Source organism: Lolium perenne, chromosome 4 (assembly GCF_019359855.2).
Source record: "Lolium perenne isolate Kyuss_39 chromosome 4, Kyuss_2.0, whole genome shotgun sequence".
Taxonomy (NCBI): Eukaryota; Viridiplantae; Streptophyta; class Magnoliopsida; order Poales; family Poaceae; genus Lolium; species Lolium perenne.
This window is the reverse complement of record NC_067247.2, coordinates 15,879,502-15,903,661: the sequence shown is the minus strand read 5'-3', so window position 1 is coordinate 15,903,661 and position 24,160 is coordinate 15,879,502. Positions and strand designations below refer to the sequence as shown.

General features: G+C 43.8%; 1 protein-coding gene, 1 long non-coding RNA gene and 1 pseudogene across 2 annotated transcripts; 2 read left to right on the top strand and 1 right to left on the bottom strand.

Moving 5' to 3' along the window:
- Positions 1-12,580: 12,580 nt before the first annotated feature.
- Positions 12,581-13,452, top strand: LOC127346585 (glycine-rich RNA-binding protein 8-like; annotated as a pseudogene).
- A 475-nt stretch (positions 13,453-13,927) lies between these two features.
- LOC127291843 (ADP-ribosylation factor-like protein 2) lies at positions 13,928-21,938 on the bottom strand. Its single transcript, XM_051321164.2, has 6 exons — positions 21,588-21,938; positions 15,752-15,902; positions 15,514-15,624; positions 14,668-14,830; positions 14,350-14,430; positions 13,928-14,233 (listed from the first exon to the last, which is right to left on the bottom strand). The coding sequence occupies exons 1-6, from the start codon at positions 21,910-21,912 to the stop codon at positions 14,096-14,098; spliced, it is 969 nt and encodes a 322-aa protein (XP_051177124.1). The 5' UTR covers positions 21,913-21,938; the 3' UTR covers positions 13,928-14,095.
- Positions 21,939-22,014: 76 nt separating this feature from the next.
- LOC127291844 (uncharacterized) lies at positions 22,015-23,681 on the top strand. The gene is made up of 3 exons (XR_007844774.2): positions 22,015-22,662; positions 22,818-22,935; positions 23,598-23,681. It is a non-coding gene; the product is annotated as an uncharacterized lncRNA (long non-coding RNA).
- The last annotated feature ends 479 nt before the right edge of the window (positions 23,682-24,160 follow it).

The window sequence follows — 24,160 nt, the reverse complement described above, 5'->3', positions numbered from 1 at the left end:
ATGGAGTCGCCAACGAGGAAGACTTCGAAGGACAAGTCGGAGACCCAATGATGGAAGAATCCGAGGACGAAGACACAACATACACCACAAGAAGAAGCAAGACCACGCTACCGAGGTCAGGTCGACCCTTCAAAAGAAGAAGTCACGACACAAGGCTAAATTATTCAACGACGAGCAAGAAAAGCAAGAAGAAAGTGAAACACTCTTCTCAATCGATGATGTAAAACTTTATTTGCAATCTATAACTCATATTTTGTGTAATTCATAACTACTCATATGGTCATGGCCAATATTTTATGTATGACTAATTAATATTGTGTTTGTCAATATTTTTTGTATGTATAATCTCATATTTGTTGTTTTTGCATATATAAATCATGCATAATTCTTGGCTATTACACCACTCAAGATAAGAACATAAATATAATAGAAAAGGCCAGAAAAGAAATAAAGAAAAACAAAAGAAAATATGAGTTGGGGAGGTCATATTGCATGATCTGGGCCAAGTCCCAGGTATACACGGACTAGACTTATTGCCGGCGCACCAGGGCTTTGGTGCGCCGGGGGTCCACCTGTCCCCGGCGCACCAACGCCCTGGTGCGCCGGCAATAATAGTAGTCCATGTATACCTGGGACTTAACCGCACGCGACCACAACTTCTCCCTCCCCATTCCCAATCGACGAACCCTAACCGCCGTGAGCGCCGCCGTGATCGATCGACGAACCCTAACCGCCGGAGCCGCCGTGCAAGGAGGAGCAGGGCGTTGCCGCGGAGAGGAGGGGGAGGGCGTCACCCGCCGTCCACCGTCACCACCGTCGCCGAGAGGAGGAGGAGGGCGTTGCGCGCCGGCCACTGTCGCCACCGTCGCCGAGAGGAGGAGGAGGGCGTTGCGCGCCGGCCACCGTCGCGGAGAGGAGCAGCAGGGCATCGCCACCATCGCTGTTGGTAAGAACCCCTCTCCCTTCCCCTCTCCATCCCCCTCTTCCTTCCCTCTCTCTGCCTCCGAATTCTTGCGCCGATTCTTGCTTTAGTTCTTGCAGTAGTTCATAGAAAATTGAATTTGATGCCCTGGTTCATAGTGCCCAATTGTAATTTGGTGCCACATGATGAACTGGTGCTGCTAGGTACTGCCCAAATCCTAATTTGATGCCCTGGTTCATTCTCTGGTTCATTGAAATATATCAGCTTATAAGGAGGTTAATTGCTAGCAGTAGCAAAAAAGGAAGTTTGTTTACTTAATTTAAACTTGATGTCCAACGAAATTTGTTCTCTGGTTTGAATGCTCAAACTGGTTTGAAAAGCTAGCAGTAGCTTCAAATGCTAGCAGTATTGTTCTCTGGTTTTGGTTCTTTTTGTGCATAGAAGAATGGCTGATATTGGAATAATGCATGATATTGTTGGTGCATAGAAGAATTTCTGGATAATCTTGATGAATAACTAAATGAATTTGTTACTCCATCATAAAAATATGCTATTGCAGTCCATGCTATTATAAGTGGGTACAAGCTCTGTATGTTGTATGCTCTCTTGTTTGAAACTAAACCAATTTTAAAATGAACCATATATATGCCACTGCCAGTCCATGCTATTAAATGATTTTAGTTCATTATTGCTAGCTAGTTGATTTAGTTGCAGGTTGCAGTAGGAAAAAAGAAAATGAACAGAGGTTTGGTTCAAACATGAAAAAAGAAAATGAACAGAGGTTTTGTTCAAACAAGAAAATGATTTTAGTTGCAGGTTGCTAGGGTTTAATTCATGTTAGCGGTAGGTTCAAATGCTAGCAGTAGCAGTATTGTTTTTCCTTAGCATTGTTCTCTGATTTTGGTGATATAGAAATAACTAAATGAAAAATGCTAGCAGTATTAATAGTAGGTTCATGAGTTGTAAGAAATGCAGCTTTGAGTTGTAACCAGGAGATCTCCATCATAACCAAGAAATGCAACTTTGAGTCATAAGGCCATCCAATCTCAGTAGGCAGTACACTGAACAGAACCTGTGAAAAAAGCTCATGCTCATGTTACTGTCACATTTCAAAACCATGCCAAAGTTAAATAACTTGTATACATGTGTATTAAATGATTTAGGATTTAAATTGGTGCTATGCATGGTTGATGCTAGTTCTCTGGTTTAGGATTTAGGACCAAGGCTGTATTTCTGTTGTAATTAAGCAGTAATGTTTAGGTAAACAATAAAAGAAAATAAATTTGTTCCCTCGTTCATTTAGCTCATTTAGGTTTTGCTAGTATAAAATGATATCGTCTATTGCTGTTGGTGCTTGGAGGGAGGGTTGTATTTCTGGTTTCTCTGCTGTATTAAGCACATCACTATACTTAGCTAGACACATGAGTTGTCTTATGAAATCAGAATGTCAGCACCTCTGTATGTTCAAAACCTTGTGATCTGTACCTCTCTTTTTCTAAAGAAATACATATAATGCTGCCAGGGATGCCAGTAAACCGATTTGAGAATTTGAGAATTTGAGATATGGTGGTATGGTGGTATGCTACTACCATATATATATAAATTCATGGCTGTCATAAACAAATACTACTGCTGTTGGTACTACTACTGTTGGTACTACTGTTGGTTTAGATCATGTCATTTTTGTGTTGTTTTAATGCTAAGTTGTTGCAAATGAAAATGAAAAGTTCTTGTCTCTGGTTATATTTGTAAAATGCTACTGGTGGTATTTAGTTCATTAGGTGGAGTTCTCTGGTTATATTTGTAAAATGATACCGGTGAAATGAAGTTGTTATATATATGGTGATGGTTGAGATCTTGATGGTTATGGTGTAAGCATCAGGGCAAGTGGATGTAGATGTGATGTTGGAAATGCTATATATGGTTGAATTGTATATATATGTTTGCAGGGATTGAGTTGCTATTGAGTGCCGGAATGTTGATTCATTTCCGTTCCGGCAATTCTAGCACTCGGCATGACCAATTTTTAGCAAAGGTCATGCTGAATTTTTCCGTGAATTCTAACTCTTTTTCATCTTCTATTAGTGCAAGCCACCATGGCGTCTCAAGAAGAATTAGAGGAGCACTACAATAGGCACTTCTTTAGGACGGAGGAGGATGCTGAGGCTGCTGGTGTTGGCGGCGACGAGGACCATGAGATGGAGGATGACGCTGGGGGTAGTGCCGACGAGCCAAGCGGCAACGAGGCAAGCGACGCCGCCGGGGGTAGTACCTATGCGCCAAGCGGCGACGAGGCAACCGGCGCCGCCGGGGGTGGCGGCGAGACAAGCGGCGACGATCCTAGCGGCGCCGCCGGGAGTAGTGGCACCGGGACAAGTGGTTCCAAGAGGCCGCGGAAGGCAAGGCGCCAAAACACGGTCGCCACCGGCAGAGACACAATAAAAGAGGTGGACCCCGCTAGTGGTTTGCCGGTGGAGCCTAAGGATGTTGCCAAGGGGTACAGCAACCAACTGGCATGTATCCTCCGAGAGGTCGTCAATCTCAACGAGACGGACCTCCGAGCTGAGAACAAAGCGCCTTTGCGAGCCCAGCTCATTGCGAGGTTGCACGCACGATACAAGTTCCTAGGCGACTACGCCTCCAGTCATCAAACTAACAACATTGTGAACTCACAAGCCCTCCTGAAGTTCACCAAACACCTCAGCAGCTATAAGTACATGGTGCGGAAGCTGATTGCTGAGGGCAAAGGTTTCGAAGAGGTCCACTTCGCCTTTCCGCATGTCACCCAGGCGGACTTTGATGCTTTTGTGGCCAATGAAGAGCTACAAGCAACCAAGAATTATAAGTTGTGGGGGAAGGAAATGCGGGAGCTTAACATCGGCAACCACAACCTTGGGAGCCGTGGGTACGAGGGAAAGGAGCCCTATTGGGCGAAGGAGGACGAGGTGTATGTAAATGCCGGCATTGAGAACCCCTAGCTCAAGTACAAGGACCCGCTTGAAAGAAGATTCATCAGGTCCCGGTACCATAAGAAGAAACTAACCGGGGAACTTGTCACGGACCCGAAGGTCGTAACCGAGATAATTTGGTTCACGAACGACAAGAAGGTCCTGTCGTTGGAGAAAAAACTGGTAAGCAATTTACCGGTTTAATTATATCAAGTATCGTTCATATAATAGTAGCAACATTTCTAAATGGTTCGCGTTTCTTCCGCATGAAGAAGAAAGACAAAGACTTTCTCAAGGTGACGAAGGCTCCTCGTCCCAGGCGTCGACGGGCAGGGTAGCATGGGACAAGCCTCTCGTACGGGCGCTAAACATCGTCAATGAGCATTCACCTACGAGAAGGCCGCATAGAGGCCGTGTGGCTGGCGCCGGTATAGTCCACAAGCATGGTCACTACGGCTTGTCGTCTGCGGCCGATAAAAATGCGCGCAGTGAGAGGAAGCAGCGGGAGGCGGAGGAAATGAGGGAGTCAATCCTAGCCCAAGTCCAAGCTGGTTTGGTACCGCAACTGGTACCGCAACTCAAAGCTACACTCGTACCTGAAGTCAAAGCTGAAGTCGCCGCTTCAGTCCAAGCAGATTTCGACGCTCTACACGCGTGGTATGAGGGTGGCAAACAAGCCCCCCGAAAATGCAAGTGGTTAGCTTCGACGGCAGCAACTCGATGGCGCCGCCGTCCGCCGGCAATGACAATGTTATAATGGAGACTCCTCCGGCCGCCGGCAATGTCGCTGGTGCTAGGGATTCACCGTCCATGCCGGGTAGCAGCCCCTCCGTCACTTGCACGCCCGCCGCCGCATGTGCCGGCCCGTCGACATTAGCCGAGCTCAACGCCCTCACGGTAATTAACTAATGTGTACATCAAGTTAATATATTAGTTTCATCATCCTTGCCCTCTCTCTAACGCCATACACATGTTCTCGCAGGCGCTCTCAACGCCATGCACCTTCCTGATGAGAGTAAACGACGAACTCAAAGACGTCGCGAGGGGGTCCATCCTTCGGCCCCTGGATAAGAAGAGGCACACACGAGATATGGCGGATGACGTTTACCGGGTTGAAGTGGATCGGGCATTACCGGGCTATGAGGATTTGTTTCCTCCTAATCAACCGCATGGTGCCGATGACGATAGCCCGTTGAATCTGGCCTCACTGAAGGGTTGGGTACTGCTATGGCCGAAGACCCTAATTCGAATCAACACCTACTCGGGGTCGACGACAAGCAAAGACAAGCACCTTGCGGCGCCACATGTCAGCGTCCCTCCACGACAGCCAGCGGCGCCGGTGGTCATCGCCCCACCAGAACGGCCAGCTGCGCCAGAGGTCAGCGCCCCACCACAACAGCCAGCTGCGCCAGAGGCCGAGGAATACGAACGTGAGAACTTCCAATGGGATATTCCTACGTCTTCACAAGTTGTCCATGAGGATGCGCCGGCCTCGAAATATGTGTGCTCCAAGAAGCTGTTCGATTCTCAAGAAACGGCTGAGGAGGAAAATCCTGAGGAGGTCGCCACCGCCACCGTCAAAAATATGCTGAGCCCAAACACACTCCGTGCTACGGCCACTACGGCGATGGATGGTTCAGCACTACAACCCAAGAAGAGGAAGAGGGCAAATAAGAAGGACGCCCAAGACAAGGCGGCGGCCAAATCCAAGGACAAGGTCCCACTCCTTGACAAGTTGCCAAACAATTGGCGACCTCTGCATCACTTGGGTGAACCGATGCTGTCGGAGCATGTCCTAAAGAAACTCACCCCGGATATGAGGAGCTTGCATGAGACTGTCAGGCATGTGGAGAACCTTCTTCTCAAATCAAAAGATCCTGGTTACCCTCTCTTCGTGGCGAAGGTGCCAACTGGCATGAACTTCGTCGAGAAATACCCCGCGGACTTGTGCTTCATCTGGTTCAACGACATCTTCAGCATCTATCGCATGCAAGCGCTCCACTTTAGTGTGGTTCGCCTAGTTGCTCTTAGCTTGTCTTCCCAGATTGTTAAGGAGGGGACGCCGACCATCGCGATAATGGACCCCTTCTATATGCGGGAGAGCATCATCTGCAACGCTGGGGATCGCGTGATTGCCACCCAGCAGGTCGAGGATTTCATGCTGGCGAACATTAAAAAGGGTGCCATTCTCATCCCTTACTTCCCCGAGTAAGTAATCACTCGCTAGTCCCCCATCACCATTCTATCCTATATCTCCATTTGCATTTCCAAAGGTTAATCCGTGTGTTTTCCGCAGAGACAAGTTCTGCACCCTCATCGTCGTGCACCCGCAACACTCGCATGCAGTCTATCTTGACTCGGGTAGGGACCGCAAGAAAGACTACACCCACATCAGGGCCCTTCTCAATGATGCTCTCACCGGCTTCGCCAACAAGGCAGGCCCCCTCAAAGTAGAGAGGAAATCCCGAGGAGGCTTGGTCTTAACCCACACAACCAACTTCCCCTGCCTCAGGCAGTCGACGCAAGACAATGGGATGGACGCGTGGTACGCCATCCTTCAGATGCAGGAGTACATAAAGTACGCAGATGACATGTTGCTGCCAGAGAATCTCAGAAATAGGTTTGCAAACATGGCGGATGTCCCTGATAGAGAGATTAGAAAGAACTGGGGTCGCATCCAGCAGTTCATTTGCACGGTAATCCTGCAGGATGTCAACGGTAGGTCTGGCGAGTTCTTCTACGGCTACGGTCTACCACCTAATGACGAGATAGAACTCCGCTTGGAGATGTCGCGTGATGAGAGGCCGTTCAACTCGCTTGAGTGCTGCCGTCCATTCCCCCCTAGGCGTACAACCTGATCCTACGATGGGAACACTTGCTAAAGCTTGAACGATATGTCCTTGAACTTCCGTATTGTAATAATTGCTATATATTTCAATAGAATCGACTTGTTGCTTTTATTTAGTTGTATGAATGTTCATGTGAACATGTGTCTATAGTTTCATTTACTTTGCTATATATTTCAAGATTATGGCGTAGATAGCTTAATAATTATTTGCATTTACTCGACCACTACTTGCCTCGTATTTGGAGTTCGCCGATGATTAGAATGTTCGGTCACTCGTACACTCGGGGGTGGAGCCAGTGAGCCTTGGTGCGACGGCCACAAGTATCAATCTCTTGTGCATCCTACCTAGCCTCACTGACTCCATCCCTGGATGTTAATATTTGTTTCGACCGACAAAGTATGAGGCACGCTATTTAATTTGTACTACTTGTCTTTTATTTGAGTTCGCACTTCTTAATTGCATTGGCCGATGATTAAAATGTTCGGTCACTTGTACACTCCGGGGTGGGGCCAGTGAGGCTTGGTGTGATGGCCACAAATATCAATCTATTGTGCATCCTACCTAGCCTCGCTGACCCCATCCCTGTATGTTATTATTTATTTCGACCAACAAAGTATGAGGCACATGCTATTTAGTTCGTACTACTTGTCTCTTATTTGAGTTGGCACTTGTTCATTGCATTGGTACTAACGTTTTACTTGTCTTGTGAATGGAGATGCCGACGACATATGTCGTGTACAAGGGGAGGGTTCCTGGAGTCTATGACGACTGGGAGGACTGTCGGAGACAGGTGCACCGTTTCAGCGGCAACAGCTACAAGGGATACCCCACTAGGGTGGAGGCGGAAGGAAGATACGCCCGTTATGTAGCAGGAGAGATGAGGGACATGAGGAGGAACCGGATGAAGACCATGGCCTTCGTGATGATGGTCATCATGACCATGTTGGTCATGTTCTATGTGATTGTAGTTTAGGTTAGGACCTACATTGTGAGGTGTATGACGATACTTGTGACGACTATGTACCGAGACTTCTAACTTTGTGAAACTTCGTCGTTCGGTGTTGCATATGCACATGTGTTGTATGAATCAACATTCCGGAACGAGACTTGTGTATTTGTGTATTGATACCGAAATGATACTTGACTCTCTATGTGCTTCTCATATTGCATGTGCTGCTGTACAAATATGAACTGTGTTGTAAATATATACTGTTGTCAAATATGTATTCTAATATGCTGGAAAAAAGCTGAAAAAAGAGTTTTCGAATTTATTGCCGGCGCAGCTACTGGTGCGCCGGTGGAACTTGTCCTTTGCCGGCGAAGCGTCGATGGCGCGCCGGCAGTATCCGTCCTATCGCCAGATCGCCTTGCGCGCACAGTGTGGCTGATTATCACCGGCCCGTTCGCACCGGCGGGCTCGTGGTGCGCCGGCAATGGGCCTTTTAGGTTCGCCGGCGGTAGGCCTTTTCCTTGTAGTGTTCAAGCTATGAATCAAGGTCTTATTCTTATGGCATCTTGGAGAATTGTTGACCAACCTAATGATTTCTTGCATGCTATTCTCAAGTCTAAATATTTCCCACATTCTTCCATTTGGCGGCCAAACTCTAATATACCCAAATCTGCTTTCTGGGCTTCTATTCTAAAATGTTGCTCATTCTCAAAATACATTGCTTCTATCAAGTTACTCAAGGAAACATATCTATATGGAGTACTCCGTGGTGTGATGGTTGGTCTGATATCTACAATGCTCTCATCATTCAACCTGCTAATTTCTCGTATCCTGCAAAAATTAAAGATCTTTGGATCCCAAACCAACGCTCTTGGAACAATCATCTTATTGATACTCTTTTCCTTGATCCGTTGGCCAACAAAATAAAAAACACTCCTATCATTTGTTCCCAAGATGAAGATATTCTCTGTTGGAAACTCACACCTATAGGAAAACGCAATACTAAAAGTGCTTATAAAGCTTGTCTTCAGAATATGCATGACAATGGAGAGCCAGCTCCAAGACAGGTAAATCCAATCACCATACAACTTTTAAAATAGATTTGGAAAAGCAAGCATATCATTCCAAGAATTCAGACTTTTGGATGGAGAATTCTCGGGAGAGCCATTCCAACGGGTGCAAAGGCAGGTAAATACTCTAAGCACATTGGCAAGCTTTGTTGCAGGTGTGGCATGGAAGAAACAGATTATCATCTATTCTTCACTTGCAATTTTGCAAGAGCTGCTTGGTTTATCCAGCCTTGGTACATAAGAGTAGATCTTATTGTCTTAAATACAAACTCTATCACTGATGTTATCTCAAATCTTCTTAATATGCATCACCCTCAAGCAAATCTTCCTTATATTCTAACCTTCATGTGGTGCCTTTGGAAATCAAGAAATGATGCTTTATTTCAAAAAATCCAAGGTCGCTCTGGTCAAATATATCATATGGCTAACGCTTTAACTTTGAATCTAGAGTTAAGCAATGATTTGCAGGTTAACAGAGTTAACAACCAGGCTAGGGCTGTGGAATCGGACACACAAGTTAAAGGGAAGGAACTCGATCAATTGCAACACACGGAACACAGACACAGAGGTACCATCAAGACTTTGTCCTCTCTCACAGGAACTCTAATGTTCTCGGATGCAGCCTTTAATGAAAACAGGAAGACAGGAAAGCCTTCACCATCATGTGCTGGGATTGGAATACACTGTCAAATCGATGAACAAGATGAAAGAGGAGAACTTATGATTCAAGCCACCATTCCTTTGCCTAATTCAGTTCTTGAGGCGGAGTTCAAGCCCTACTGCTGGCGGCTACAGTGGCTTCAGCTCTGAACCTGAAAGGATGTTCCTTCTTGACAGATAATAAAACTTTGGCTTTCGCTACTTCAACAGCAAGTCCTTCTCTTCATCAGGTCCCCTGGGAAATCAGACGGCAAGTGGCATCTTTCAAAGCGTTGCACTCTCAAGCTTCTATCTTCCATATTAGCAGGAATCTAAACAACATTGCTCATGTATGTGCCCATAAGGCTCTTAGACCTTCCATGTCTGAGCCTATTCTTAGTTGCTCCTCTTCAACTCATAGTCATGTAAATTGTTCTTACCTTTCTGCAGTTTCTCAGATAAACTTACAAGATCTTGTAATTTATATTGTAAACTGCCTATGAGTTGAATGAAATTGGCGCCCCTGGCGCCCCTCTTTGTTCAAAAAAAAAGACATACTAGTGTTCCTTTTGGATATGTAGCTAGCACTGATTACTGTCCGAATGTGTAGAACAACTAAAGTCGGTATCATAATCATGAAAACCAGAGTGGCTGTCCACCTTGCTTTGTCCAGATTCACTAGTACGACTATTGGCTCTAAAGAACAAGCGATAGTATGGATTGGATATTCAGAAGTCATAGAAGTAGTTTTATGTATCCTCGTGAAGACAAACTTATGTTGGATGCCCAACCTGTAAAGCGTACGTGAGTGAACAGTGGACAAAAATAGCGAACCTTCAATTAGGTACAACCCATTTGACCCAAAATCAGTTTGCAGCACAATGACAGGTTTAATATTGATTTTAGAGAATAGGTTGTGTCGTGATTCGTGAACCAAATTCCCGGTGACTATGGCATGCACTACTATCTCCAATTCCTATATTTGTCACAAAGAATGGTCGGATATAGTGGTTGGGCATCCACTATCTACTGACACATGTGTACCCATCAGGTTTAAATTGGGAATTTCTTTAAAAGACTACATTAGGTCCAATCTTATTTGTCAGCAAGTTTCCAGAACTGTGATGCGGTATTTATTTCTTCGATGCTTGAAACATGCATGTGACCTGCCTTGATGCGCCTCCATAGCCCATGCAGGACACTTTAGCAATGACCCTAGGCCTTGTTTCTAAGCATTGAAACACCGTTTACAGCCAGTTCTGTTACATATTTGCTTGCTGCCATTTTTATTTTAAATTGCAATTACCACTTATAATTATCTATATTACTTGTATTTCACTATCTCTTCGCCGAACTAGTGCACCTATACACCTGACAAGTGTATTGGGTGTGTTGAGGACACAAGAGACTTTTTATATCTTAATTGCATGGTTGTTTGAGAGGGATATCTTTGATCTCTACCTCCCTGAGTTCGATAAACCTTGGGTGATTCACTTAAGTGAAACTTCCTACTATTCTACAAACCTTTGCATTTGGAGGCCCAACACTATCTACAAGAATAGAAGCATGCGTAGACATTCAGCTCTTTTCTGGCGTCGTTGCCGGGAGGTAAGGTAAAAGGTACTCACATCCTCTGACTACTAAACTATCATCTAGTATTGTTGCTGGTGTGTGAGTGCTGGAAGTTATTTCTTTTAGATTCTGCAATTATATCTTTTTGTTTCTTGTTTTTATTTTCACTAGTTAGGCTTAATAGAAAACAACAACAACAAAATTAGAGAGCTTTATAGTATTTATCTTGAGTTAGGACACGAGGTGTTTGAAGAGAAAATTTAAAAACCTATGGAACTTTATTTGCATGCTAATAGCAATGTTATTAGTATGAATTCTTTGAACACCATTATTTCTAATGTTATGGAAAGCTCTAAACTTGTGGATGATGTGTTTGAAAATCCTTTTGCTACTGATGATTATATATTTGATACATCTCCTTCCAGTAAAAATGATGATATGTTTACAAATGAACACACTTTGGAAGATAACTATTCTATTGCTTATGATGATACTATACCTCCAATATATGATGATTACAATGATGAATATGATATTTTTAGTCCACCTACTATTGAGGAGAAAATTAATTATTATTACAATATGCCTTCGATATTTGATGATTATGGCGATGAGAATAATAATGATAGCTATTTTGTTGAATATGCTCCCACTATAATTAATAAGAATGACTATGCTTATGTGGAGAGTAATATTTTTTTATGCATGTGGCTCATGATAAGAATGTTTTCTGTGATAGTTATATTGTTAATTTTATTCACGATTCTACTGAAATTTATTATGGGAGAGAGAAACATGGTTTTATGTATCTCAACAATATTAAGTTTCACCACTTTATGTTGAAAATTTTGAAGTTGCACTTGTTTTGCTTTCTTATACTTGTTGCTTTGTGTTTCCATGACTTGTTTCTTTACAAGATTATTTTTCATATGAAGTGGGTTAGACTTAAATTTGTTTTATATTTGCTTCTTGATGCTCTCTTTTATTTCAATTCAAATTTTTTATGTGAGCAGCTTCTCAAACTACTGTGTCTAGCTGAAAGTCGTTAAAAAAAGCACTCTTGGGAGATAACCCATGTTTTATTTCTGTAATTTTTCTTTTGTTGAGTCTTGGAAGTTATTACCTCTGTAACAACCTCTCCTTATCCTTTTTATTTCGTTTTTTGTGTCAAGAATAATCTCTAATAGGAAGAAGGTAAGATTTGGGGAAGTTGTTGTCTCGAAACAGATTATGTACTGTCACAAAAAAAATTCATATTCTCAGCCAGAACGTCGGATTGATCTGAACATTTTTTAGCATATGCCCCGGGTTATTATCTAACTTTCATTAGTTTTGCACTTTTCGATTTGATCAACAGAGGATTTTCGAAAAAATCGATCTTCACCTATTGTTCTGTTTTAACAGATTTCTGCCACTATTTACAATTACTGTTAATCTTTTTTCTTTTTGAGTTCTTTTGAGAGAAAGAGCTTTTAAAAGAAGTTTCTATAGTAGCTAATGTTCTAATGGATGTTTGACTTGTGTTAAAACTGAACTAAAGTAGATTTATTATCTTGAATAAAATGAAAATTGTGTGAACTTTTGTATGTAGAAAAATTTTAAGTGTAGGGAGAGAAGGATGATGTGATAAGATGAAGGATAGACAAAAGCTCAAGCTTGGAATGCCCATATCACTCCAAAAAATATCCATGAGGTACAAGCATCAAAACTTGGAGATGCCCAACTTCATCAATAAAGTATCAGGTCATCCTTCAGCTAGGACAGCGAGATCCTCGACGCCAAGGTCAGTTCATCCGATCTCCCCTCCCCACTCCACTCCTTCCAGATCTGCTCGCTGTATCACATTCGCACGCTAGATCTGTGACGAAACTCGTTCCGATTCATGTTGCGCAGATCATCAACGACCGCGAGACAGGCCGCTCCCGCGGCTTCGGCTTCGTCACCTTCGCCACTGACGAGGCCATGCGCAACGCCATCGAGACCATGAGCGGCAAGGAGCTCGACGGCCGCAACATCACCGTCAATGAGGCCCAGTCACGCCGCTCCGGCGGTGGCGGCGGCAGCTACGGCGGGGACCGTGGTGGCGGCGGCTACGGCCAGGGCGGTGGCTGCGGTGGCGGCGGCGGCCAGCGCGGGGGCGGAGGCTACGGCGGTGGTGGCGGCAGCGACCGCTGGAACTGAGCGCTGGGGCCTGCTCGCGCGGCCAGTCATCTCTTCTTCGTCATCAAGTTATCCCTAGTTTTATCATCGGTCCTGTTGGTGTTACTGGTTTCTGCTCTGTCCGTGTCTGTCGTGTTTTTGGGTGACAACTAACTTTGAGCTGGTTCTGGTTCCGCGAGGAAGAAGATCGATCAAGTCGAGTCTGTGTCATGTCAGTCTGTGGGTCGTTTCGAGATGCAATCCCTTTTCATTCCATGGATCGGGTCGGAATGTGATGTGTTGGAACTATGTTTACCTTTGAATCAATCAGTGAATGAAATCTAAGTGGGAATTCGAGATGAAAGTCTGTTGTTATCTACCATGTTCCTTTGATGATTCAGATGTTTTGATTACTTCTTTGACTTGTTTTTTTGTGAATCATGTTTCTTTTATATGGAATCATGTTTATGCACAGTAGTCGAAACTCACTGCAAATTAAGAATCCTGATCTGGATCAGCACCAGGTTAGAATTGCAAATCTAGGCATGTACTGATGTACTGATCTGAGAAGCCATAACATAGCATAATTTGCAATCCGATCATTCTATTTGTAGATATTGTCCATCTGCCGATCTACAAAGCCATTTTCCTGTGGATGGCTTATTCAGCAGAGGGTTTTCGTTTCAATGCATGAAACAACAAATGTCATAGCAACAGTTCACAAAAGATGGTAGCAGTCAGAGTAGCAGACTATCATTCTAGTGATCCACAAATCGGCAATGCTCTGAGCAACATAAAACATACAGAGACTATATATATGGCGTCAAGCAACACCTTGATGATTTCGAATTAATCATCCATAGCATTAGTGTATCTTCATGTATATTTTACACGTCTGCCAAAGGTTAGAGATGAAAATCTGCATCCGGTTCAGAGCAGAGATTATATATCTACTGATATACAAAACCATTCCAGTCTACGGTTGATGAATCAGCAGGGGTGTTATTTCAGTCGAGGACATAGATGCGGGAGGCAATGTCCTGAACCAGCCAGTCAAAACCCTGGAGCAGACCCTCGCCGCTGTAGGCGCTGCACCCCACGATCTTCCAGTGCCGGTCCTTGTTCATCACTTCAAGGTTCAGAACCTGAAATCCACCACAGAGGGAAATTAACTCAAGCTCGCAGGATTGCCTTCTGAGATGCACACAAAAACATGTCCATCTGGTGAATGTAAATCATCCATACTGGAATAGACTTTTACCTTGGCGATTTCGTCGGGCTTCAAAGCGCCCTGGATGTCTTGTTTATTTGCAAAGACTAACAATGATGATCCAGCTAGTCTCTGTAACAAAGTTTTCAAGGATCACTTTACAAGATCTGCATCTGAATAATTGAACAAGATAATGCATAAATTAAGGAACACTGAACAAGAGCTATTCTTTATTGCCAGTCTCAAGACTTTCCCTTTTCCTAGTAAAGAAACACCGAACAACAGCCATTCTTTATTGCTAGTTTCCAGCTAAAAACTATTCGAAGCAAAAATGAAACAATTTATGGTGTGATTGGCTATGCAGTTTACCTCTTCTTTCAAGAGATTGTGGAGCTCAGCACGACAATCATCAAGCCTTCGGACATCAGAGCTATCAACCACCCAAACTAGGCCGTCAGTCTGCTCGAAGTAGTTCCTCCAATATGAACGGATGGTCTTCTGTCCCCCGACATCCCATATGTTCAGCGAGTACCTGCCACGGTAACCTTGTCATAATCTTGGCTGTTCCCCATGGCTGTTCACCAATCTCAATGAATTTTGACAATCAAGACTCATGACTGATGGGAATCAAGAAGCTGTCAAAATTTTGAAGCTTTTGCCACTTGAAAACATGCATGCCAAAGTATACTTTGATGCTTGTGCAGCAATTAAACTCACAAAACTACCAAACAATATCTGTGGACATCTGCCTGTCTTAGTTCCTTGGACAATGAGCTTTTCCATAAGCACCTTGCTGTACACCTTGAATACTACGGGACCATCAATACTCTCCGCTAGCATTAATTCTGAAGAATCCCTGAACCTCCAAATAACAAGCTCACAGTGCAAAGTTATTCCTTAACTATCTGATGAAACTACAAGGCTAGGTTGCCCTTGTCCTTTGGCATAACAGAATCGATGGTATAGTTGCAATAGTTAAGAAGTATGATATCACATAGAAATAACTGATAAGATGATATGAAAACTAGTACTATATATGATGTGCTGAAACTAATATGCAATTTCTCCAAGACAAGTGGCATTTCAGAATTGGAATGATCAAATATAACATCAGCTGAAACAATCGTTTTTTTTTTCCTCTCAAAAAAAAAAGAAATAATCGTTTTTGTTCAGGCATCTTCAACTTGATAGACAAACAATGCATACAGTACATACTTTTGGTACTGGATGGTCTTGATATTAAAGCCAAGTGTAGGGCTAATGACACTGGTGTCCTCTCCATTTATCTTGAGCACAATAGTCGTCTTACCCGAGTTGTCCAGGCCACTGTAAAATTTAACATGAGCAGAAATAAATCAAGAAGAGCAAAGGACTGAATGACACAAACCTAGAAAGTCAAGAAAGCATCGCACCTCAACAGGATAATCAAGAATAATTGGAAAGTGATGCTTACACCATGAGAATCCGCATCTCCTTTTCCTTGCGCTTGATTTTTCTGATGATGCTGAGAAGACCCATTCTGGAGCTAGCCAAAAGGAGGAATCGGTACAAAGCAAGATGAAGCTGGGAAACAGGTACAATCACAATTGCTAACTGATGTCTGGCTGCCATCAACCTCCAAGGTTCACACATGAATAAATAAATGTGTTATGAATCGGGCCGATGTAACGAAGTTACATAAACTTTATATTAGTGAAAATCAAACATAGGAGTCCGCAGCGTGTGGTTTGGACTTTGCATGATCGTGATCACTATGTAAACGAGACAAAGCAATGCAAATGGCAATGCAAGGCATCAGAAAAAACAAGAATCACATCTGTTCTTCGTCTTATGTTCGTGCTCTGCTTGTGTTAGAAATACCTGGGCCAAATTCAACTAGTTTTTGGTTCTAACAGGGATCAACCTCAATGTTATGCACACCTCGCCGGATAATGAGTGTTCAGAGTCATGGCAGCGAATCACGCCAAGTCAGTGGGACATTGCCAAGAATCTCGGCTGCTGTTGGTCTGTCTCGAGCACCAGTGCTTCTCCAAAAACAAACGCCTCAAGTGACGCCAGATCAACGAGGCTTAGAAACATCAACGTTGACAGACCAAGAAAGTTGCCTAAATGATTACGAGCACCGCCCCCACCCCGCCCCCACCGATCCCATTTTAAGATACTACTCACCCCGTGTCAGATTGGAGCGTTATTTTGTATCCTATTACAATGGTACTATCGTCACTGGATTACCGATGCTTCTCAGTCCTACATACACTACCTATATCATAACATGCACAGATCGATTGATGCAGATACATATGACTTTGGTAATGTTTTCCGCTCTCATTTGTTGGGCTTGATAACTTTGTATTGCTTTACTACGAATTTCCTCAAAATCTATTTATGTACCAATATTGTAGTACTGGTCAATGCTGTGGTAATTATCTCAACAATGTCCAAGATTTGGTTGTACCAGTTGGTAGGTAGCATACTTATTGTTGTGGTTGGTTGTCCCAAAGCCAAGAGACTGCATTATGCATGCGTACCTTTTTATAAGATGCAAAAGGAAAGAATCACGAACTAGTAATAAGGAAACAAAGTTCGTTGATGACAATTGATATGGATAAAGCACATGTTCACAAAATAATGCAGTGTGTTAAGAGTTAGGTAGTTGTTATTGTTGTTTTCTTGGAAACAATCTTCTCTGGATAAAGTTTTGTAAAGCCGAAAAAAGAGAAGATTAATAGCGAAGCTAAAATATAAGCAATGCAGTATGTTAATATCTCTGGTTCTGAATTAATATTGATGATCAATCTGTTGCTAGTTGTTATTTGGCCCTGTTAAAAAATTCAACGATTGTCCAACCAATCCCCCTCGTAAGGTCACCAAGTAGCCCATAAACTGATTAAATGACCGATTATGCTATTAATCCCCTACCTGCTAGCCAACCGAGCAGCGCTAATTAACGATTTACTTAACATTGATTCAGTGGTCATAAGGCTGTGCTGTTTTTTTTTTCCGCTGCAGAGTCATCTGTAAGTCCTGCACCATTGCAAGACAATTCTCCACCTCACATGGTTACAAGACCATCAACCATGCTTAAGCTCGCAAAAAGCAACTGACCAGGAACACAAAATGTTTTTTTTAAAGTAGAGAATATTAAAATTTTGTTCTTCCATTGCAAGTTTGACCTTTCTATATGGTCAGTCATCCAGCTTGCTTCAGTTTTGTATCCGTCTTGTAGTGGTGAAATCTTTTCTTGCAATTGGTTGCGAAAATTAATCACAAGTGTGGAATCTTTGTTTGGGTGGGAGCGGTAGCCTTAATGTGGTCGATATGACTATGTAGAAATGAAATGGTTTTTAATACTACCTCCGTCCATAAAAGAATGCCGGAGATTTGTCTAAATTCAAATGTATCAATACACTAAAGAGTGTCTAGATACATTGAAATTAGAGAAACTTGCGACATCCTTTTATGGACAGCGGTAGTAGTAAAAATTCATCCCCACTGTAGGTTGTTTACCCATGTACACACTTGCCCTGTCTGTGACCTACTCTTCAGAGACGTGAATACCGCGAGCTGTTTACGGCGGTGTGTATGCGATTGGAGCAGGTGTGTAACAGTGTCTTTTTTTTGAAACGGGAGGTGTGTAACAGTGTAAGCATGTCTTTACCCACATCCACATGGATGAAAAAACAGTCCCCGGATCATCCATCTACCACCTTAGGCATCCTTTCAGTCTTACATGACTATGTTTTTTGCCATTTACTTTATGTTTGTGAGCATCCTATATATGCAGAGGTCGGGTGTAAAATCATTTTGCTTGTATCACCTTGATGAGTAGCCATGAGTTCAGTAAATGCGCTCTTTGTCGAAAAAGACCATCAACCATGGTGTGGGCACATGTGCTTTGGGCTGAACTGAACATTTCTGACTTGTTTGGGACTAAGCTAAGTTTTCTAAATTAGAGATTTCCTTACGAACGCTGTGAAATGTTGCTTGGTGCTATCGAAGTTAGCACCGATCTGCGATCAATCTAAAACTGAAGGTACATATGTTCATTTGTTTTGGTACTGTATCTGTTCTATCTGGACACAACGTTAAACAATTATTCTCATGCAGGGTAGAACACACTCCCAGATATTGAAAAGAGGATGAGACAACTTAGTAAAAGAGCTAGGCCAAGACAGTTGGATGCCCCACAAAAATCTTCGCTCCTGGAGCTCATCTCCGAGCCATAGTGCCTCTCAACGAGTCAACCTTAAAATGACTCTAGATCAGTGAGGCCTTGAATCACATCACGCAGAATACAGGGTAGTCACCCAAATGATCACGACACACCACAATGATCATGGTCTGTATTTCTAGATCAGTGAGGCCTTATCACAGCAAGATAGCATGACAAATAACAGAGCTCCAATGTAGAACTAAAATACGTGTAGTAACAATGACAAAGGTCAAGGTGTCAAAATACTCCAGGATTCATCGATATTGTGGATCGTATGAAGTGACAAAATGTGCAGCCTAGGTTTCAAGCTAGTGCCTTGGGAACACACTGGTCTCTACTGTTTATCGAGTTCACCAGGCAAGGTTATCAAGTTATGCACTAATGAAGAACCTACTCTAAATCATCTGAAAACAAAGAGCAGAACCGCTTCAATTTTTAGACATACGGCTTGTCATCTTTTTTTTAAGGGGCATCTTATCATATATCAATAAGTCGGAAACAGCTAGATCAAGCAAAAGTATAACTGTGCAATTGTGAAGAAATCAACCAGTCTCCGCTACTTGTCAAAGGCAAAGAACATTGAAAAATCACACCCGATATTTAATTATTGCTCTTTGTGGTCATGTACATACCAATAACAGTAAGTACATAAGTACATTTGTTCAGTAACATTTCCAATTCTCAGTAGAAAATCAGAGAAATGTTGGTGAGAGTGTGCTCTCAACTGCAAGTTTATTTCTTTATATTTCCCACATGCAAGCATTAACAATTTGTGCTCCAGTTCCACGCCTTACTAAATGAAGGACTTATCTTAAATCTCCTCTATTATGTTTTCTACAAATTGCGATCTACAACAACTATGCCTATATCCATACACATATATCTTGTGTGGGACTACAAAGATGCTCCTGTATGCATTTGTCGCTTATATTGACAAGTATTTGTTGATGCACAAACATATTCTTGTCTTACAAAAATTTAGAGTACTATAGCAACTTGCCTCACTAGACATTCTTCTTTTTTCTTTTATTCACAGCCCTTGTCAAGGAATGCCACTATACGCTTATGTTGGCCCGACCAGTAGTTGTCGATTAATTCACATGATGCAGATATTTCACATGGACTGGTCATGACTTAACTTCCACTAACTAGAACGGATATGTTCCCTTGAAGAATGTTATCAGACTGCGAAGATTTAAGTACTCGTATATCAGTCGATTAGAACGGACAGGAAAAAACAATACTATCAAAAGCCGTGTGTACATAAACACAAACACTTGGTGTCCACAATAGGCTGCAATGTAATCCTCGATTTCTACTAGGATGAAATGCATTTTTACTCACTTTTGTTCCATCATCAAATTTAGAGAATACTAAAATGTGTAGATCATCAAAGAACCAAGTGCTACTTCTTCATTGAAGATATACGTCTTACCTTTTCAAGTTGTGAGGTGCAGCAAGAGGTTCCGAGGGAGGAGCAACCGGGGGCGGCCTGACAATCGGGATCAGAAGCAGCAAGGGGAGGGAACGGCGCAGCTTGGCGCGTATCCAGGAGAGGCCTCGTCGGCAGTGAGCGGGAGTGCGGCGGCGATAGGCGAGTGGCGGAGGCCGTGATGGAGATGCAGCAACTTCTTCTGAATCTGAGAGTCAGCTCTGAACAAAGCGGTTGGGCAAGGGACAATGGGATGAGAGATTGGAAATGCCTCTTGGCCCAACAAGGCGCCGTAGGCCTATATCCCATCTCTCAGTCCATTGTCCATTGCCCAACCGCTTTGTTCAGAGCTCACTCTCAGATTCAGAAGAAGCTGCTGCATCTCCATCACGGCCTCCACCACTCGCCTATCGCCGTTGCACTCTCGCTCACTACCGACGAGACCTCTCCTGGATACGCGCCAAGCTCCGTCGTTCCCTCGCCTTGCTGCTTCTGAACCCGGTCGCCCTATTGTCAGGCCACCCTGGTTGCTCCTCACTCGGAACCTCTTGGTGCATCTCACAACTTGAAAAGGTAAGACGTATATCTTCAATGAAGAAGTACCACTAGGTTCTTTGATGATCTAGCATTCTCTAAATTTGATGATGGAACAAAAGTGAGTAAAAATACATTTCATCCTAGTAGAAATCGAAGAATACATTGCAGCCTATTGTGGACACCAAATGTTTGTGTTTATGTGCACACGGCTTATGATAGTATTGTTTTTTCTTCTGTCCGTTCTAATCGACTACTATACGAGTACTTAAATCTTCGCAATTTGATAACATCCTTCAAAGGAACATACCCATTCTAGTTATTGGAAGTCAGGTCATGATCAGTCCATGTGAAATATCTGCATCATGTGAATTAATCAACAACTACTAGTCGGGTCAACATAAGCGTATAGCAGCATTCCTTCACAGGCATTCATTCACAAGGGCAGTGAATAAAATAAAAAAGAAGATTGTCTAGTGAGGCAAGTTGCCGTAATAATTTAAGACAAAAATATGTTTGTGCATCAACAAATACTTGTCAATATAAGCGACAAATGCATACATAGACAGAAGCAGCAAGTTAAATGCAACATCTTTGTAGTTCCACACAAGATATAAGTGGATGGATATAGGCATAGTTGTTGTAGATCGCAATTTGAAGAAAACATAATAGAAGAGATTTAAGATAAGTCATTTCTTTAGTAAGGCGTGGAACTGGAGCACAAATTATTAATGCTTGCCTGAAAAAAAATTCAGTGGAAAATATAAAAAAAAGTAACTTGCAGTGTAAGTTGAGAGCACACACTCACCAACATTTCTCTAATTTTCTACTGAGAATTGAAAATGTTACTAAACAAGTGTACTTATATGTACATGACCACAAAGAGCAATAATTACATATCGGGTGTGATTTTTTAAGGTTCCTTGCCACAAAGAGCATACGTACTGAGCTATTTGGAATCTGCATCAAGCCTAGACGTATCTAGCAGCAGAGGAGTAGCAATCGGAACCAGAGAACAGCGTACATGCCTATAGTATCTATTTTACATGCGCAGCAGGACCCCCAATCTACAAATAAAAGCAATACGGGATGGGAAGGAGTGGTCGTTACCTTGAACTGGAGTGGGTCGCGTCTGGTGGCGGAGCAGGGGGTATCGGGGGTTCGCCGGCTCAGAAGGTCGACGGCAAAGAGTTCGTCGGCGAAGCTCGCAGGTGGCCGGCCGGTTGGGAGCTCGGGTCGGGGCAGAGGCCACAGGGTTCGACGAATCGGCTCCCGGAGTTAGGTCTTCTCGGCCGTGGGATCTCGTTCCGCCTGCTGGAGGAGGGCGGCGCCACCGGTCGCCGGAGATCGAGCTGCGGCGGCCAGGAGGTAGGTGGCGGCTGGGACGAACCCTAACTGACCGAATGCCTGTGTTTTTGTTTTTTGTTTTTGACATATACCGAATGCCTGTGTTTGTGTCTGGTGAGCACGCTAGTGTGAGGAGTATCTACACTACTTAAAAAGGAGAAACATGTTCCTTATTTTGCCAATACGTCAAATGTTTTCTTCGTCAGCTTCGTCGACCATTCGTTCGTTCCGCACGGGCTCAACTGGGCCGAAGCCCAGCTACATCGTCGTGATGGAAGCATGAACCCAGCGACCAAACCCTCGCCCTGATGGCGTGCTCCACCGACGCCGCCGCCTGACTGCCCACACGACGCGCCTGACGCCACCTCCTGCCACCCCCACCCCCATCCTCCTCGCCAAATCTTCCCAGATGATGGATTCTATCAGCTTAGGATCACTTTTTTCAGTCGGTGCCCCAATATCGTGAGCGGCGGTGCTTGATTCGGCGACGGTGGGGCTTGATCCATCGACAGCGAAGGAGAAGGAGGCCTGAGACGAAGGAGAAGGAGGCCGGCGGCGGAGGACAAGGAGGGTGACGTCTAGGAGCAGCTGCAGCAGCACCGGTGGCCGTGCAGGCGACCGTCTTTGCCTGCCCGGCCGTCTCCGGAACGCCGTTTTCCTGCTGCAGAACCGCGTCCCTGGGCACGCCAAGCCGTGATCCCTCCGTCCTGTCGTCATCGCCGCAACCATCTGTGGTATTTTGCGGTGGATTTTTTTCTTCTACTCGTACTCCCGGTTATGGAGAGCTGCTACTGCCTCTCGAGCTCCACTGCACTGCTTTCTCTATGGCGGAGATCAGGTATCCCCCTCCCCCATGTCTAGATGTTCTTTTATATGTTCACGCTAGAAATAATGGGGAATAAATCCTATGAATCTCGTAGAGATTTTTACGGTAAATGTGAGTCCCAATAATGCATTGTATCTCACGGATTGATTTTTGCTTAATGTGGTCAGATCATGATCGTTCCACTTGGACTTGGCTCTCCGACCATGTTCTCTAAATCTTCACAGTTTCTTTTTGGAACCTTTCAACCTTTCAAGCTTCTATGCTCCAACGTTAGAAATTAATCAGGTAAAACATACGAGCTCAAGCTTCTGACATAGCTGGTTGGTGTTTCCTGTTTCGTTTACAGAGCGGATTTTCTGTTAATGCTTACCTTGAGGCAGTGACTCAACAATTGCATCAGGAGAAGGAATTATGCAGCGTTTATTATCCAGGATTGTATGATAAATGGATCCATGAGCAGTATTGTTTTCAGGTCCTTTCTGAATTCATTATCTGCCACAGATGTCACAGTGTTATATTCACCTGTGCCATTTCAGAATAGTTGCCTCCATATTCCAGAGGTCATTTGCATTTCTATATAGGAGTACTTTGTTTTGATCCTGCTACCTTAGGCAGCCAAATGGTCCACATTACTCATATTTCTGTCCAGTTATTGACCATGTGGGATTACTAATCGTAACTATTAGTATTGATTTATCTTGTTCATTTGATTATCTGTAATAAGCTGCAAAACACTCTGACTAGATGCCCTTATTCATCTGTTTGAATTAGAACCAGCTATACCATTTTTTTAACATTGCAATCATCCAATAGGGAGTTACATGGGCGCAGTTGTCTGACTACAAAATCTGAGTTATATGGTTTCTTTTCATTGAGTAGGTAGAGTTTGAGTTACAAGCCTCGCAGGAGGTGGCCACTGAAAAATGATTGTTCTTGGGTTCTTGCAGGATTGCAATAGAGCCCTCGTCCATGGGCTTGAACGCCGCCTTTGCATCTGTAGGCGGAAACACCCAGTCATCGAAGACGCCTACCACTACAAGAAAAGTTCTGATAGACGACGTCCCAAAATCGTCTGCTAAGGGGTATTTTTCGTCGCCTATGGGCCTAACCTGACGATATGGGTTCTGTTGTCGAAACTGCGTCAGGAAAAGTCCTACGACGATTTTTTCGGTCCGTCGCGCTTGGGCGCCCTTCCGCCACGGAAAATCGGACCGTTGCAGAAGAGTTTCCGGGAGCCCATTGACTGCTGACGTCATGCAAACTGACACGTGGCAGACGCCGTTAACTGGCAGTTAACGGCGTTAACCGGTTGAAACTCCGTGGTAGATGGTAGGCCCACACGAGGCATGCCACGTCTTAAGCGGGCCGGCCCATTAAGTTTGCGGGCCGGGCCAGCTGACTTAGTTTGACCGGTCAACTATATAGCTGGGCTGGTCCATTAGTTACGTGGACCGGGCCTAACCTCTAAGGTTGACTGGTCAAAACTTTAATGGGCCGGCCCACTAAGCAT